Source organism: Symphodus melops (genome assembly GCF_947650265.1).
Source record: "Symphodus melops genome assembly, chromosome: 20".
Lineage (NCBI taxonomy): Eukaryota > Metazoa > Chordata > Actinopteri > Labriformes > Labridae > Symphodus > Symphodus melops.
The window spans coordinates 18,156,371-18,174,880 of record NC_136710.1 but is presented as its reverse complement, the minus strand read 5'-3'; the positions used below and the strand labels follow the sequence as shown (position 1 = coordinate 18,174,880).

Below are 18,510 nucleotides of genomic sequence, written 5' to 3'. Positions count from 1 at the left end.
GAATATTATTAGAGAAGTACAGAGAAGATAGGTAGATGAAGAGAATGTGAACTATTTCTAAGGAAATGTGACCTCTATTTGGATGACGTACATAAATTCCAGTTTGCACATGTTATCCCGAGCTTTGGGAAAGTGGAATTAGGCGCACGTTCGGTATGTGCCAATCTGAAATGAAGCTCTTCTCGTTCTACCCTGCAAGTAACTGAGCATCCACTGAAATGTATTCTGACCAGAATGAGAACAAGTCGACCTGAACAAGCAGTACTGGTTTGATAATGATGAACTACGTGAGTGAGACATGCATACAGTATATGGACTGAAGAAACAATCCCTCTCGCTCCTCTTTTCAGGAAGGAAAACTGAAATATAAGTGAGTGAAGGCTGGAGGAAGATATGCTGGTTAGAATGCAGTAAAATGTTCACGTCTGAGAATCTGTACTCACTTTTTCATCAGGTTACATAGTCAGCCTCACTGGTTGGTATTTTAACATCAATCATCATTAACATTTTATCAACAGTATTATTTTGAGTTTTCCAATCATGTTATTTTTGCACTCCAGAATTAACAACACCATTGGAAAGGAATACTATGGTAATAACTTGCTATCACATTGTTTTGCGGGTTGTCAACAGGAGTGACTGAGATGTATTCCCTTTGTGGTGTCTGTTCGACATGCCGTCTTCTGAGACTTGGATTTGCTACACAAAACTATACGCGCTCAGTGCTATCCCTGGGGGCTGTGTGTTGTTCCCTCTCCATACTTTAGCTGACAAGGAGGGATGCCTTGAAGATTGTGTTGCCTGACTCAAAACAAAGAGACAGAAGAGACAGGGAGCACAAAACCCATTTTGCCCATTTTCTCTGGGCAATTACACAGATAAAGCTGAGAAAAATTGGGTTTCTTCCTTTGAAATGTGGGCAGCAATGGCGTTAAAACAGCTAAGAGATTGTGAGGAATGGCCCATTGTTGATATTTCTTCTGTTTGATTTGCAAAGCTTTGTGCAAGACCGCTGAACACTCGTAAAAGAAGACACAGGATACTCTGTGCGAAACGAGAAAACAAATAAGAGTGAGGAAATATTCTGCCTGCTATGTTTGGCTGAATATAGGTTTGCCATGACTGTGTCTTCGCCCACGCACGTTTAGGTTGAGTGCTTTGCTCTCGTGGCACTTTTGTATTCGAGCTGTGTGTGATATTTTGGCAGGGAAATGGTCACAGCAGAACCGTAGAGCAAGGTCTGAATGCCCAATCAGACGAGGGAATTCAGAATAGAGACATACTCTCACCACACGTCTTCTGAGGCGAGATATACAACTATTATTCTTCCCACAAGCACAGAGCTGCCTCCGCCTCCAACCCGCAGCCTCTGCAGGTTCGGATGAAGACATTGCAGGGTTCACAACAGCTTTGACCTGATGGTCTGTGACCACATAAAGTTTTCCACGGCCAACAGGTATTGCATGTATGTTGCAGATGTTGGCTTCGAGCTGGTTTATGCAAAGACCTCTGATACAACTCTTCGCCTTCTTGAGCACACAATGTCCTGTTGCTATCGTGGTGGCTTTCCAGTCTTTCAGTTAGCAGAGATGGGAAGGTTACTGAAATGTATGAAGTAGTTACAGTTACTACCATCAATAAGTGACTGGGTAATTATCTGAGTTGTTGCATAGTAAAGTAAGTCGTTACTAAGTAGAGTAACTTTAGCAATCTGTTGTTTCAATTCAATGGGGTTTCTAATGTTGATTATATGAAAGAAGCTTTTTTTGCTGCATGAGGGATCTCATCAGCACTAGTTTGAATGTTGACGTTTAAATGCAAGAAGGTACAAAAGTCTATTCTCTACATTTGCATTGCTTGGAGACAACCCGTCTTCCAATCAAGTGGCAACCTGCACTGTTTCCCCAAGCAGGCGGCGAGTGGCGACGAAAGGACCACTGCTCACGTCAACTTTGTCTTGGCCAAAAAGTTGCAACAAAACATACTGCAAAGAATACAACAGACGGGCAACCACCACATGTGTTTGGCTGGCTGGGGATGATCTTTATCAATCATGTTAAACGTGTTAACGAGCGACTGATCTTGCTATGACGCACCACCAAAATAACATAGCATGATCACCTACATTAAAACAGCAAAGTGCCTTCAAACATCCTTCACTGACGTCTAATGATCCTCCTGTCTTATCTCAGATTTGATTGACAGCAGTCTTTGCCACAGCCTTGACAGAAGCGATCCATCAAAAACAAAAAGTCTCCTAATTACAGTCATCAATTACCTCACTATACTGTAGGGGATCAGCAGAGAAATAACACTGCAAAGAGAGCATGGATGCTCAGGAGACTGATTTTATCTATCAAATGCATTGTGTCATGAATACATATCACGCTGCAGCTTTCTATAATTTAAAAACTTCATTAAAACGAGTAATTACTGACTCCTCTATTTACGTCTCGCCTTGTGAATTAAGCACACAAGTAATTGGACCATTAGAATCGTCCTCCAAAGCATATGTGGCGATGACAATTAGCAAGTTTTGACACATTTTATTTGCGTCATATGCGGTGAAACCTGAGTGCTGATTGCATGTCTCACTAATAGGACTATTTTATCTTACATCACACAACCTCACCCCCTGTGTCTCCAGCTCATAAAACCCTATTATGTGTTCAGGCAACTTGTCTGTGACCCAGCATAAGGACAACTGGCATGGTGCCATTCCTCTTTTTACCCCGTTATGATTATCCTTTTTAATTGCACAAACCCAGAGAACAAAGCTTTCTTAAAAAAATAAAATTAAAAAAAAATAAAAAATAAAAAAGTGCAAGTCCGATCATAAATCACGTCTTCCCAAAATAGCATGGGGCGTCTTTTAATCCTTTGACTCTTTGCAGCCTTCGGTGGCCCTTGGGACTCCCCTGGACTTCTGATGTGTTTTCCAAAACAACTCACAGTCCCCACAAGAGCACTCCAAACTCTGGAACATGACACGGTCAGAATCAAACAATCATCCACCTTATCCTGATATCAGTACAGACAGGTGCTTGAAAGACTTCAGCACCGGCAGTAGTAGCCTCTGTCCTCTGTTGTCCGCTGTCAACAACCCGTCGTCTAGCTTCTAAGTCGGTCTCTCCGTTTCTTCCAGTTTTACTTCTTACTTTTACGTCCATGTTGTCACTCTTTCCCTCTGCAGGTAGCCACTCTCTATCATCCAAATAACACATCAGAAAACCCTGACTTCTGAGGTCTAAAGCCTATAATTACCCACGCTTCCAGTCCCAGCTTCCCAATAGACCAGAGACACATTTTCACACTTAAGTGCCTTCTAACCATTGCTTTTATTTCAAGATAATACTCGAGGGCAGGGTATTTTAAAGTCAAAGAAGTAAAAGGTGTCTCTATGAAAAGACAGTCATCACATATCAGGTAGAAGTTAAGAGTTCCCAAAGTGATGGGTTTTTTTTTAAAAGGCAAACAGGCAGTTTGGCGGAGAAAGGCGATGAAAGACACAAGAGAGAAAAGCACAGGAGGAGGAACAGATAAGCTGTTATTGTTCTGTTTTGTTGTTGTTTTTTCACCTTTGTCTGTCATTTTGGATTTAGGTCATATCAAAATACCACTTTGTAAAGGATTTTGCCCGGTTTCAGTAAAGCCAACATCTGCTGTTAGAGGGGAAATCATCTTCTGAGATAGATACTACGGGTTAACACAGCTGCTTCCAGGGTTTTGTTAAGTTTTAATTCAATCCCTGTCCACTCTTGTTTGGTCAACAGCATTTACACGTGGCAGTATCATTTGGTTTTCTTTGTTTATCTTGGGCTCCTGCATTAAAGTGTCTTTACGTTGGTTTCACTTGTTTCTTTTTGGAATGCGTGACGAACAATAATGACTAACAAAGATACCAGTGTAGAATATGAATTTGTGTAATTACAGTAAAATAAAGAACCTAAAGGGTTGGATGTCACGGTTGGGTTCATCGACTCTTACACCAAATATTTCTGAGTTGAGAAGAGAAAAAGGTCATCTCATAGGGCAGTATTAACTCTCAAACTCAGGTTTCAAACAAACACAGAGAAGGAAGAGTGATGTAGTGAGATGACACAGCAGAGCTATAAGACCCGCCTGCGTCTTTTAATCAGTCGTTTGGGGGAAACTTTTGGTCTTCAATGCAGTGTGCCATTGGATATTGACACATATTAGACGGTGTCACCCAGAGATACCAATGACTGGAGCATTTTTAAGGTGACATGACCACCGGAGAACCCCCTCCTGCTTCAAGTGTTCAAGAAGTGTTCGAGGGAATGAGACTGAATTAAGACCAAGACTTAGGCAGGGCGAGACCAAGTCCATAAATATCAATAAAGGCCTTTTCCTTCTAATCACAGTAATGACTTGGAATCAGTGGTGATCTTGACCGACGGGTCCTGCGTTAAAACCTGGATTCCTCCCAGTCTGAGACCAAAACAAGACAGAGGAAAAATGCTTTCTAATTCGAGAGGAGACTGAGACCTTCAGAAGGTGCTCTCGAGACCGTCTTGAGTTCAACACTGAAAGCGAGATATGATGCATTTCTCCTTAAGGCACATATTTTATACTTGTCATCATTCTTATCCTGTGTATTTATACTTTAGTTTATGATCATCCTTATAAGTATCATTGATCCTTGGATTTGAATGATTTACTGGTGGTATATTTGGATGTCATGTTGACATGTGAAATGTAAATCCTTTGTTTTGTGATTTTGGAAAAAAGCACCTTTGTTGAGTTAAAGTAGAATTTATCAGGGACTAAAAGAATACATTGGTGTCGAGTGGACCTATTCTTAAAGCCTCTTTGATTCTGAAGAGGGGGTCTAATTTAGACAGATATGAGCTGCTGTGTGTTCATGGCCACCATCCAACAACACTTAATGGACAGAGGAACAATTCTTTCCTGTCAGTGGTTTTCTGGAACAAATCTGTGTGTGCCAGTCTGCTCGTACCTTTGAGGTCCAGGTTGCGGGCTCCATTGGAGTGCTGCGTCACGGTGCGTGAGTCGATCTTGAGGGTGTGTACGTTGTTGGCGTCCCGGGACACCACCACATTGTGCCACTGGTTGTCATTGAGTGGCTTGTCTGAGTTGCCCTTCATCAGCGATGGCCCGTTTCCGAGATCAAAGACATAGTGGACATAACTGTGGAGAGAGATATGGAAGTAAGCAGTGTGTATGTTTGCACTCTTAGAAATCTAACACAATGGTTGTTCTTGTTTTCACACATGCACACTAGAAAGTCCCTTGAAATCTCTCTGAGTTGCTTGGGCAAGCATGTCTCTCACAGTGTGACTTTTTCTCAGTTAGACGCCAAGATGTTGGACAGAGTGAGAGACTCTGACAAGTTATTTATTTCATTTCCCCAATATACCAATACTATGCTTCAACCTGTCAACGACCTTGTGGAAAAAGAAAACACTGGTGAGCAGAAAAGAGTTTGAAGCAGCTTTATGACACGATGCACGAAAATCACACTGGTCTGGCATCGGTCGCATGATATAAAAGTCATAAGCCCCTTCAACTTGCTCTCAGTGAATTTTTCTGAATTTATCTTTCGGGTTGAGTTTGTGCAGCTCAGCACAAAACAAGGTTTTGTGCTTGTGTGAAATCAACACTTGGAATCAAATTAATTTAAAAACATTGAGAGTAAGTTGGACGAATTTTGCTGAAAATCAGGACAATCATTTCTGATTTGGTTCTCACTTGAAATTCAAACATTTAATCATCATAACACGTTTCCTTTGAGTGACAAACACTAATGACAAGTCACACTCAACAACACTCAACCTCAGATTGCCACGATTGGAAGTGATTGGATGGGATTACATTCTGCTCCCCTGCTTTAGCTCTGACGTTTTCCGCTGTGTACTCGAGGAACACATTTTTGAGAAAAACAACATCATTTTCCAGGGCTGCACATGAGGCCTGGGATTTCTTCTTTTTACTCACTTGTATGACATGTAAATATAGAAAGCTGCTTTTGTGTAAAAGCTTATTTGCCCAAAGGTAGACAAGGTGGCACAGCTCCCTACTTCACACAAATATGGCTGCCTTTTGTCTTCCAGGTTAAGGCTATTGAAACTGTTTCATTCAAGGTATGCCTTTTTTTGTTTTTCTACATTCATTCCAATTCCTTTATGTAGCCTCTTGTCTTTGTGCAGCAGAAGCAGCTCAGGCTTTTGTGTTGAAACTGTGCTGAATATAGAGCACAAGAGGAAGCAAAAGCCTCTGTCTGATACTCTAATTATGAACGGCTTTTGGGGTGATACAATTCACAATTCAAGACATGTTATTTCCAGTTTTGTGCAAGCCTCTTCAAGCCTTTGTTGAAAATTCACCACATACTTAGCTGGTCAGAAACTTGCTTTGTGCGTGCAATTATGTCTTACAGTTATATGCTAATAGATACCCAAGAGACTTTTTTTTAATGACTTATTTTTTTTTTTTATTCTGTTTCTCAACAATCATCAACCAGCAGTTCTCAGCTGAGCTTTTAAGACTGCAGATTATGATTACTCACCAGCATACATTAAAGTCCCTTTTATCCAGACGAGTATGATTCATTGCAGCATTCAATGACTCACTGTTCTGTGTTAACTGAAGAGTTTCTAGGTAAATACAATTGAAATGATAGTTGAAGGGATTCTTTTTTAGTTAATTTGGTGACCAACTTAGAATTCACCAGACTCCTTCATGTGAATTTGCTAACTTGAATCTTGCACTGACTGAATGGTTAATATTGGTCTTTAGGTAACAACAAGTGTGCTCTGTTGGGATGTTATCAGGGAAAGTGACTGGAATTGATGTTAATCTTTGACTGCAATGTATCAGTGAGGGCCAATTAAGCCTATAAACTGTAGGTGTGGCAACCTGTGATTGGCCTGTTAGTGACAACTCTGGCAATCTGTCATCCAGGATAGAGGCCTACAACATTTGGCTCTCAAAATCCATAAACATTTTAAAAACACTTCTCTAGAAATCAGTGGATGGCATCATGATGACCTTCTTCATATACACAAGTCTGGAGGAAAAATAAATAGAGCCCCATCAACTGAAGGTTCAGTCTAGCAAAACAAACAAAGGTATGTTTTTTTTTTTATGTTTTCTGTGAAGTATACCGGTAGAATAAAACTAAATCCGTAATTACACCAAACACAAAGTAGATTAGTGGCAATCCCATTTATGTTGACAATAAGCAGAAAAAGCATTGTGCACAATAGACTGTATGAAACATGGATGCAGTCTCAGAAATTATGAAGCCCATCTATGGTGGCTACCTTATTGGAAATGTTATCTCTACATAACTATTGGTCAATCTAGAAAAAGGCCGAGACGAAATTCTTGTTAGTCAAGTCAACCCGTCCCTAATTGTCCAATATATATTAACTCTAAGCCTTTGCGTATTCAAAACAGATGAGTAACAAAAACAAGTCCCCTGCACAATAACTGATAAAGAAGAAATCTGTCTGGTCTAAAATCTTTATAGACCACTGATAGTACGAATTTCTGTGAATACGTTCAGTTTGGTTACACTGTGTAGAGGTGACTTTGATGTCAGCAGACTACGATCTATTCTGAGAAGCTATGACCATCTTTGAAGAGAAGCATGTTACATGAAGTATTCCAAAAGCATCATGTGTGGCCTCAGTTGACAGTAGAATGAGGAACTGTTCTTCAAATAGAGGTTTGACATTTAAAGAGTAAAGGTGATGTGATTCTCCAGACCATGTATAGAAATATCCAAAGTGTTGTACTGTATATAATGGCTCCACACTGATCATTAAATCTTTCAGCCTGCACAGAGTCTCAGTGTTGTCTGTTAGATCAGAACCACGGCTGTGATATGCTGCGTTAATATTATCCAGTCTGTTGATAGATTCAGCTTTAGGGACATTTATATCATTCAACCCATCAACCACTCAATGAGTAAATTTTGGCATTTGGAGTCTGCCTCAAATGGACTGTCAAGGAACTGCAGCTTGTAGCACTTTTTCTTTTGTCATTACAAGTGGTAGCTCGGGTGTAATACCTCCCTTTTCTTGTCAATGAATGAATTAAAATGCTATGAAACTCACCCTTTCACGAGCTCCACAACAATAAAGTCGCTCCCGTCTCCAGAGTTGAAGAGCATCAGTCCGTCGGGCGTGGTGGTTTTAAACTGAAAGAAGAGGTGCATGGAGGCGTAGGCTTGTAACGTTGCTAAAGCTAAGTAGCTGCCTTTCGTTCGAAACGTCACCGGATCTGCGATGATGTGGCGCATGCCAAAGCGGGCGTTTAGTTCACAGTAGGAGATGTCTCCATTCTTGCACTGGTCTAGATAAGGCAGACCGTTGAACGTCAGGCCCTGGAGATGGCCGATGAAGTTCGAGGGCACCACTGAGATGAATCGTCGCTCAGTCATAATACCAGTCTCGATGTTGTGGAACTCAAGACGCGTATGTGCTCCAGTCATCTGGCCTGAAACGATAGAAATAAAAAAAATTAAAAAAGTAAAGATTTGCGTAGCTGAGCAAAGACTGTTACATATTTATTTATAGTGCTCAAAATAGACAATACAAAGCATCATTAGAGGGATTTACAACCCATATTTCAACAATACCGACACAAAGACGGCCTATATTGGATATTGTAAAGTACGAGCTAAACTTCCTGAACATAATTATGCGGAGAGTGTTTAACAAGTGTTTGTATGATCGGGCATTTTCCATGTTGACTTCAAATAAATACTTTAATAAATATTTTTGGGAATATAAGGTGATGTGATGGCTTTAGGGTGAAGCCTTTTTTCAACCTATTATTGAGGAAATGATTTCAGCAGTGAATCTAGTGTTGCTGCTCTACCACCCAGAATGCATATCGTGTTCATACAACATTTGTAAAGTAATGAGCTTGGCAAGATGCCAGTTTGAATCTTCATTTTGAAACCTGGCCAGCTTTGCAAGGTCTTCCCGGACACATGCATTCTTTTCTTTCCTGTGAACCAGTGGGAGCTTCACAGGGTCATTCATTTTCTGTGCCCACTTTTCTACTTTTCAACATCTAACTCACACCTCGTTTTCAACTCTTCCTCTCATCCTTTGTCTGGCCATCTTTCCACCTGAGGCCACAATAGTGTGAGTGCCTGTTACTCTGCCGCATCTCTTTACCTTTCATCCTTCTCTTGCTGTGTTTCCTATAGGCTGGCAGAGTCTGTACCTCTGTATCCTGCATACTGTAGCTGGCATGTACATACAAACATCTCCTCTTTTGATTTCACTGTGTTCAGTTGAAAATACATATCAAATCATGTAAGATAATTTTATTTTGTGTACATTTACCAGGGCACAAACGTGTTTGTTTTTAATTATATATATATAAAAAATACAGCAGCTTGGTCTGTGGCTGTAAGTTTCAACATGCCCAGGGCTTCAAGGTTCATTTTACTTAAAAATTGTTAGACTCCAAAGTGGGGGTTCCGAACCTGGCCAGTATAACAGATTTGTACAAAAACTGGCCATTTATGTTTTATGACAGAGACAAAATGTAACCAGGGATTTTAACTGACTTGACATTTGCAACCTATTTTTTTTTTTTGCTTTGCCACCAAGTGCTGTAAATATCACTTTAATAATTGATTAACAAATGATACACCACCTCCAAGTCTGATTCCTTATCACAGTAATTACTCACCTTCCTTTTTTAATGAGTAGTTTTAACACAAAATGGCACAGCGGCTGACTTTCTGTCAGCGGATGTGTTGTTGGCTTTCTGACTGCTTTTCATTTTCAATTAATTGCTGCTAAACCCAAATTATCACATCCGAGTATGCTAAATATCAACTAACCTTCTACTGTGACATTATCCACAGACAGCTGTAAGCTCTTGCCTCTTCGCACCACCTTCACAGTGTGCCACTCGTTGTCGTTCAGCTTCTGCCCCGCGAACAACGTCTCAGGTCCTTTGCCTGTGGTAGGGGAGGGAATTCAAATCACAAACAGCCCAGCAGGAAGGCTGTGTGCGCCTTCTCACGCACCATCACACACACACACACACACACGTACACCAAGCCACAGAGTTCACACACAGCAAGCGACAGTGCGAGTGGAGAAAACCTGCATGTTTGTAAAAAACATTCACACTATGGATTCTCCCGCTATATTGGAAATGAAAGGAATCAAATATCCGGCATGACAGGCTGTAACGTGAATGTCTTCTGAGAAGCTCACAGTGCTGCAGCAGGGTGTCATCAAAGACAGTGGGACAAATAAGTCATAACCAGCTGTGAGAGAAGATTAGAAAATGCAGCTGACAAGGACCTGAGATTCAGTGTTTCAGACATCACGTGTCGTCGTGTTCTGTTTTCACGGTGCATTTAAGGTCCAACTTTAGCACATAAGGAAGCACTCTTTTGATGGGCAAGACCAAATGGTTTAACTGCTCTCCACCCTGATTCTCCCATTTCCAACTATACCAGAAGACAGATTGATGCCACCTTCCACAAAAATGCTTATTACAGCCATATTTATGCAACTGTTTTCAAAGTGGGGAGAAGCTACTCATATGACAGCACCTCATCAAGAAATTAACATCATCGGGGAGTCTCAGCAGAAAACACAGAGAATGTTTGATTGCACCGTCTTAAGTGGAGATAAAAAGAGGGCGTAGCCTCTGGTGGCTAACGTGAAACAAAAGTGTCTTAATATGCATATTTTTAAATGGCCAGCAGGGGGCAAGTCACTTGGTTCCAAATGTTAGTCATAACCCTGCTTGTCTTTTGACTTACGACATCAGTAAACGTCTACTTTAAATTTGTTTGTAAATGATTGTAGATTCAGAGTCAATATTTAGAGCCATAACATTTTACCTCATCACAAAGACTTACTGTATGCATACATTTACACAATTGGGACGTGGTCGATCTGACTGGCGGGTGAAGGCATCAAGGGAGGCATTAGCCCCACCTCAGCTCCTCAACATCACTTTGCAGTGTTAATAGATTTATTGAATATTGGGTGGAGATGGCATTTCCAATATGGCGAGCACCATCGTTTGGCTTCAAAAAGCCCCTTCAGAAGACCAATGGGTGACATGACTGAGATAACGTCCTTGTTTTATACAGCCTATATAGAGAAACAAGCCAGGTGAAATTGGACTTCTCTATGATTCCCTCGCCCACAGGCTCAACATTTACATGGAAATGTCTGTTAACAGAGATGAGGTCTTGGCTTTTTAATATTGTGGTTATTTTAATGGATGACTGTCAACCATGATGGAGGTGTAAAAACATCTCATCATGTCTGACCTATGAACACAGTCGATGAAGCGAACTTAAGCCTTCAAAATGTATAAACCCTAGGGTGATGTCACATTTGTTCTTTCCACTTTATGTACAATATTTATTTCTTATAGAATCCACCTCAACCATTACCATGGCAGCAACTATTCATACTGCAGTCCATACATGCAAACATGGCACACGATTTCTCAAAATCATATCATTAAGGGTGCAAAAAACACAAACAATTTTTAAAAGACAATAAAAAACAGTTTACGAACAGACCATGATGTCATTCATTGGTCAGGTCAGTTGTTGGCCTGAGTGGTGGCTGTTTCTGGTTGAAAGCTGGATAAAAAGTTGGTTTAAGGATCTAAAAAAGACAGAGATCTGACAACCCTCATATATCTTCAGACAGCTGAAATGAAAGCTTGCCGGTAGTGGTGGGCGTACAGAGTCACGGCATCGAGGTAAAGGTAATCAGTGGTAAGAAGAAGGGAGGAGGATTCTATAAACAACAATATAATGAGGAGAGACTTCCAACTCGATGGCAGCCGAGGCAGACAGAAATAGCAGAACGCCGGAGGAGACCAGTCGCTTCCATTAAGCCACCGCCTGTGCTCCCTGCATTTTGAGGCAGCACCGGTGGGAAGCAAGGGGCCAGTGTGGTCGGTAAATAAAGGAAGTGTGACATCAAAAGACACTGGCTTTCTCACACCATTAGCGCTGATGATTTGTTTATTACAGATCTAATAAAAGAAATCTCGCTTCACTTCCAGGAACGGTGGCCCTTGTCTGACTGGCTGGCTGCTGCCTGCGCGTATTAAACCAAGGTGCTCTAGTAGATGATATAGTGCCGACTCGTGAAATATGATTGCCCCCTTCCCAGTTGTGTGTGAAATTATTTAGTCTGGAGGAAAAAGAAATACAGCCTTGTCAATCGAAGGCCCAGCCTGGCAACTGGAGAACTGTTTTCCCATTTACTGATTTGTAGTTTTTTTCATGGCCTTTTTGTCTCCAGCCACATAAAATTGGATATAGAGACTTTTCTTACTCATCATGTGAGGAGGGGCTATAAAGAAAATGGCTGCTATATTGCTTGCAAAAAGAGCAAAGTGTGGATGAAAGTTGTGAACAGAGAAGTTAGACCTTAAACAAAGGGTGGAAATCTCCCCAGAAAGGAGAAATAGCAACAGCCAGACCGGCTGATGTAAGATTGTAAAAGTTCAATGAGTCTATTGCTGCTCCAACGAATGGGAATGGCAACCCTTTAGAACAGGGTTCATGTAATATTTATTTAGCTTGGCGGCTACAGGCCGCAGGAGAGCAAAGGCCGCTGCTGCACATATAGAGCCATTTGACCATAATACCTTTTACAAGAGCAGGGCAAAAGATATAAATGTTACTTTAGACGGGAAGCAACAGAAAGCTCGGGGAAGGAGGTGGCTTAAATGCAACAAGAGGCTATTCAGGTTGTAGGTGCAAAAAAGATACAACAATAAAAAGGAAAAGACAGAAGTATCGGGGATGCGAGTTCACTAAATGTTATTCGTCTTTTCTCTAGTGCTCCACTGAAACAGCTTTTATACACAATCAATTTCAACGACAACAACACAACCAGCAGGACTCTCACTCATCGAAGACAGCCATGACTCAGAGACATTTAGAGAGGATGTACTTGATTTCTGCTGTTTTTATGAGTAACATGTTGCACGTTCTTCCTTTAAGAAGGAATTCACAGAGGAACAGAAAGGGATGGCGATAAAGTGAAAGGTAAAACATGAGAACATAGGTCAAAACGTAGATCCTGAACTGAACCTCCTCCCCTTAGAGAGGGCTGAAATATGGCCGTGTATCTAGAAACACACAGCCATAGTGCAGAGGTTAAATTCTTAATGGTCTCCATACTGAGCTATAACAGATGACTTTATTTGGATGTGCTGCTAACTACAGCTTTATACAGAAAGATTGCAGTGACTGGTGTGGCCCTGTCAGTGAATCAATGTTTGTGGAGACTCCTACTGCTCATCTATCATAGTGCAGTGCAATCTAGCACCTGTGTGACAGGAAGTTCACTACAAAACGGTGTGTGTGTGTGTGTGTGTGTGTGTGTGTGTGTGTGTGTGTGTGTGTGTGTGTGTGTGTGCGCGCGCTACAGTGGAGCTGATGTGTCCTCATCCTTTGCCATCCGTCTTTCATAGACCCTGAAGAAAGCATTATCTTTGATAGAGGCATGCGTGCTTTTGTTCAGATTCATGTTAATAATCCTGGATGTTGTGAAGGTTAAGCTAGCCCCATGTTACATGGGTTCTAGCGTGCATATTGACATGTATGTAGGTTTGTTGATGTAATGTAGCAGGGGTGGCCAACCAGTCAGAGACAAAGAGCCACATTGTTTAATGTTTTACTTTGAAGAGCCACATCATACACAAAGGCACACACGAACATCCCCATCCTTTCCCCTCTTCCTTTTGCTCTCTGCCTTTCTCTCTTGTGCACCCTCCACACAAAGAAAATGTGTAAATATCGGGGTACTGGTAGTGCAGTGGTTAGTGCGCACATCCCCATATATGGAACGCGGGTGGCCTGGGTTCATGTCCTGCCTGTGGCTCCTTTCCTGCATGTCAATCACCTCTCTCTCTCTCTCTCTCTCTCTCTCTCTCTCTGTCTCTCTCACTCTCTCTCTCTCTCTCTCTCTCTCTGATTACTGTTTCTGTCCACTGGCCTATCTCTGTAGTAAAGGCACAAAAAGCCCCCAAAAAAATCTTTAAAAAAATAAAATAAAAAAATAAAAATGTTTGAAAATCAAAGCGATTTTATTGTATTTTATTTTGAAATTGACCAGATGTTCTGTGTGTTTCCTTGTCTGATTTCTTGCTCGGGGATGTCATATTCTGTCCAGCTTGACGGGCGCCTGCAGCGCACTCTACGCTGTGTGAAAAGTGATTGACTAGAGTGGCGGCTAATTAGGTCTACAATGTAGCGCAGAGCACTGACTGACCACGTCGCACACAGATTATGTGTGAATTACTGACGCGCACGGGCAAAGTTAAACACAAACACAAAAAAAGAACACACAATTCAGTATGAAGTGAGGAGCCGCAGGTTGGCCATCTCGTTTTGGTCCGCACCGGAATTTGAACTGTCAACCCTCTGGTTCCCAACCCAAGTCCCCTACGTACAACTAAGCTATATTTCTTCTTTGTATTTTTCAGTTTCACACTGAGTAAAGAATCTCAACATCACGTTGTGCTCTTAAGAGTAAAATGAGAGTAAGAGTAAGTCGGCTTTGCATCTATGTTGTCATATAACTGTCTCTTATCTTACACTGATACAGATCGACTCATAATGTCAATACCATGCATCCTTGCAAAAAGAGGAAGTTGCATCTTGCTTTTTCTCTCTACCAGAAACAATGAGAAGCTGTGTTGGTATCCAGGAATAACCAAAAAAACAACATTTCTCATAGCTGCTTAGATTTATAGAATTGGGCATATTTCTGCATTGGCTTGATGGCCAGATCACAGTGCAAAAGGAATATTCCAGAACAAGACTACATCCAAACCACATATTGAAAAACGTGTTTAGTGTTTGGCTTGATGTGACCAGGTGACTCTGCAAACAAGAAACTAAGATCTGAGGCTCAGGACTAAATGAGCTGCTAAGCCTTTAATGCAGCCAGTGGTAGAGAGAAGTACTCACTGCTAGAAAAAAAACAAAAGGGGGGTGCGGGGCTCATTAACAAAAGAGCTGGCGATTATTAAAATGCAATTAATTCTTATCCTGCCACTTGTGCCCTCTCACTTTGTCTTGCAGATTTAGCAGAGCGAAAGGACTGCGATCAGATAAACAGAAACTTCCTCTCACTTCATCTCTTCGTCTCTCTTGTTGCCTTTTTCCCTCTCAGCCTTCCACTTTCCTAAATGCCTCTCATGGGAGCTTAACAGCTGTCAGAGAGATTTCTTAACTAGTGTTAAAATAGACAGGATTGTGGATTATTTTCATTGACTCTGTCAGCAACGCATAAATGAGAGGTGTGATGTTTGCAGGCTGTTGCATAATTACCGCCAGTCATCCATCATTGGCTGCTGTGTTCTCTCAGTAAACAGCCTTGATTAATGCAATCGGATCAATGGAACACAAGCCGTCAGCTAATGGCTGCAGGTTCTTGTCATCAGTCTCTATTCAGGCTGTGTGGATGCTGCTGCAGCAGCAGAAGGTTCTTGAACGCAGCAGTGTAATTATTATGTCTAAAGCCTAATCAAAACAACTTGAAAGAGTGAAGTTCATCATCAGTGTGCAGTGGGCAACGATGGTTCCTGTCATGATAATCAGGAAAAGAAGGGTGACATGTTTCTGTCCCTGAGTGTGTATGAATGAGTGAGTGGCACAGAGATCAGGTTCGTTTCAGGGCACAGGTGACATTTGGTCTTAGAAGGGCACTGGTGGGAGGATTGAAAAGAATCCGATTAAACTTGTTCATTTGAGATGGAAGTGGCAGATCTTTTCACAAAACTTTGTCGAGCTCTAAAGACTGTCTTAAATCCTTCAACTCATTAAGTTTTCAATTCATTTTTTATTAAACCAAAGTAGGTCAATTGCATGTTCCTTTGAGTCTATGATGCTGGAAGACAGAGTGGATGGTATGAAAGCAAGCTAAAAGGACAGTTTCCTGAAATGTCTCTTCCCAATTTCAAGCCACAATTTAAACTGGAAACCCGTTGGCCCGATGGCAACTTTTCGTGTCCTTCCTCAGCTTATCACGCCTCTGAATATATATGATGGAGAGCGTTAAGGAAATGAAGTGATAGACTTTGATTAAAAAACAAACACAAAACTGGAAAGCGTTGAGGAACTAGGCACCTGGCCATCCACTAACAGACAAATCTAAGGGAAGCTCTGCAATAATACTGAAGTTCATAACATCCTAACTCTCATGGGACAGCCCGAAAGTGTCTGTCATGATAGGTCCATTAAAGAAAGCTTAACGTCTTTCCTGTGGTGCTTCATATGGTAGACAAACTGAGTATGTTGCCAAGCAGTCAAATCTAAAGGACGCTATATCAGTCAAGATGACAAAACATGGAAGTAATGTGTAGAATTTTTGTTTTAGAATTTGTTTTGTTCTGCATTCAACAAATTCATTGCGCGGTCTAGCTATTATCTCCTTTGTCGCTCAGAATCACCCACAACAGATGCTGGGCACACAGTAAAGCCAAGCAAGCCAATCCCATCATTGTTGTTAAGCTAGTGAGCTGAAGTCTGATGCTAGCCTGAGGGCTATGAGCCGGCCAATGAGACACGCTCAGTGCTCGCAACACTAATGGCCAGCAAAACAGTGCCACAGCATGTCAGAGCCAAAGGCTAGCAGGCGTCTGGTGCGACAGTGGGTGAGAACAGAACCAGCCATGAGTCACAGAGTCATGCATGGGGGGGGGGGGGGAAGCCGGCCATTTGTCAGGGTCACTCAAGCATATGCAGTTTGAGTGTTGGGCTTGTAGGGGTCAGGGGCTACTGTAGGGTGTGTCAGCAAGTCAAAGGGCCAAAACTTGCTAAGAGAGCTTGAATGTGATAATGTGTCTTTGAGCTAAAAAGACACATCAGACCCAATCGCTTCAGCCCCACTGGTGCCAAGACTGAGCGGTTGAGAATAAAAATTACACAGAATTCTCTGTACATTACAGAAAAGGGAGTTTGGAAAAAATTAAAAGCAGGATGGTCTGCTGCAAACATTGATTCTAGCTTTTAATATACTTTATATAATGTTGGCTATTGAAGCCGTGCAGTGTGTCAACCTGCTGTGGTCAAAACGTTTTTGTGTATTTGCTTTGTCGTGGCTTTTGTCGTACATTTCGGAGGAATTGAAACTCCGGATGTTCCCAAGGCCCCTATTCTTATTCATAATGGAAAATAATCAAGCAGGTGTTATCTTTTAAATATTTGGGTATATGAAAAAAAGGAAAAAAAATTGATTACGTTACATACAATTGAAACATTGATTACATCTATAACAAGACAAAAAACTGAATTTCTTTTGACAGCTTTTTTGCACTTCTGTATTGGCTTCATTCTTGAACACCAGAGGTTGGCCTGTGGTCGATCGTGGGAGGAGGGGTTTTGAGACCTCCTTCCAGCAGATGGCAACAAAAATTACCTCACCAAGTGCATGATAAGTGATACTAACATTCTTCAGGAAAAGATGAGCTATTAAAAAAAAATAATAATAATAATTGATTGAAGAGCCATCAAAAATACATGTGACAATAACTGCAAGATGTGAGAAGAGACTTAATCATCCTTTTTAATTGTTTTCTTTTATGGGAGCTTTGACGTCTGTTCTTGTCTGATCGCCTCTAAGATTACATTTTTGTTCAAAACTGTAGCACTGTAAAGTCCCTGATCCGCCTTAAAAGAACAAAATAAACCAAACAGGAAATAAAAATCCTAAGATATGGAACAATGCTGCACCCTGAATCTGCCACAGAGCCTTTTATTTCATCTCAGCACTGATTTAACTTAACAGTGAAACCTGAGCTACACAGTAAGTCGACTCCTGTACCAGTACATCCCCTTTTCACAGCAGCATTATCTCCTCTTTTTACACGTTTTGACAGAACCTGCCATCCTCAAGTACAGGATACAGTATTGAAAACCAAATCAAGCTCTCTAGTTTAAATTCCCTGCAAGAGAACATAATTACGAGGAGCTCACACGCTGGGCTTTTAAGGTCACGAGTTTCTGCAAAGCCGCGCACGTTTGTGTATCTACAAACACACACTCACAGGCACCAATGGGGAAAAAGGAAAAATATAACAGCAGACTGCAGTCCAATTAAAAGAGGCTACAGCAAAGATCCCCACTCCTCAGTGTTTCATTCTCAGCTCGGCAGCCCCACTGTGAGGAGAGAGGGGGGACGCCGATGCTGAGTGTCGTGAAAAAAAACCAAAAAAAACGTGGGGACGTGGGGGAGAGTTGGCGTAAGGAGGGGCAAGAGAAAGGAGGAGAAAACAGAAAATGCAGGGACAAGGGTGGATAGCAGATGATTGAAATTGATTTTTCATGCAGAGCAGCAGAGGAGTGAATGCTGACCAGGGGGAATTGAACTGCCTGCTGTCTTTGTAGATTCATACGAAAAAGAGGAGGAGAGAGAAAAAAAAAATGTCTCCATAAAATTCCTGCTTAGCAAGATGGACAGCTGCTGTAATCAAAGTGGGAGTATGTGTATG

General features: G+C 41.5%; 1 protein-coding gene across 8 annotated transcripts in view; it reads right to left on the bottom strand.

Moving 5' to 3' along the window:
- The window catches only part of nrxn2b (neurexin 2b), a 730,611-nt gene that overhangs the window by 344,539 nt on the left and 367,562 nt on the right, over window positions 1–18,510 (bottom strand). For all 8 annotated transcript variants that reach the window (XM_079370956.1, XM_079370955.1, XM_079370953.1 and 5 more), the window contains 3 exons: window positions 9,854–9,973; window positions 8,106–8,487; window positions 4,982–5,172 (listed from right to left, as the gene is read on the bottom strand). In XM_079370956.1, the coding sequence (XP_079227082.1) occupies window positions 4,982–5,172; window positions 8,106–8,487; window positions 9,854–9,973 (693 nt within the window). The remainder of the gene's footprint in view (window positions 1–4,981; window positions 5,173–8,105; window positions 8,488–9,853; window positions 9,974–18,510) is intronic.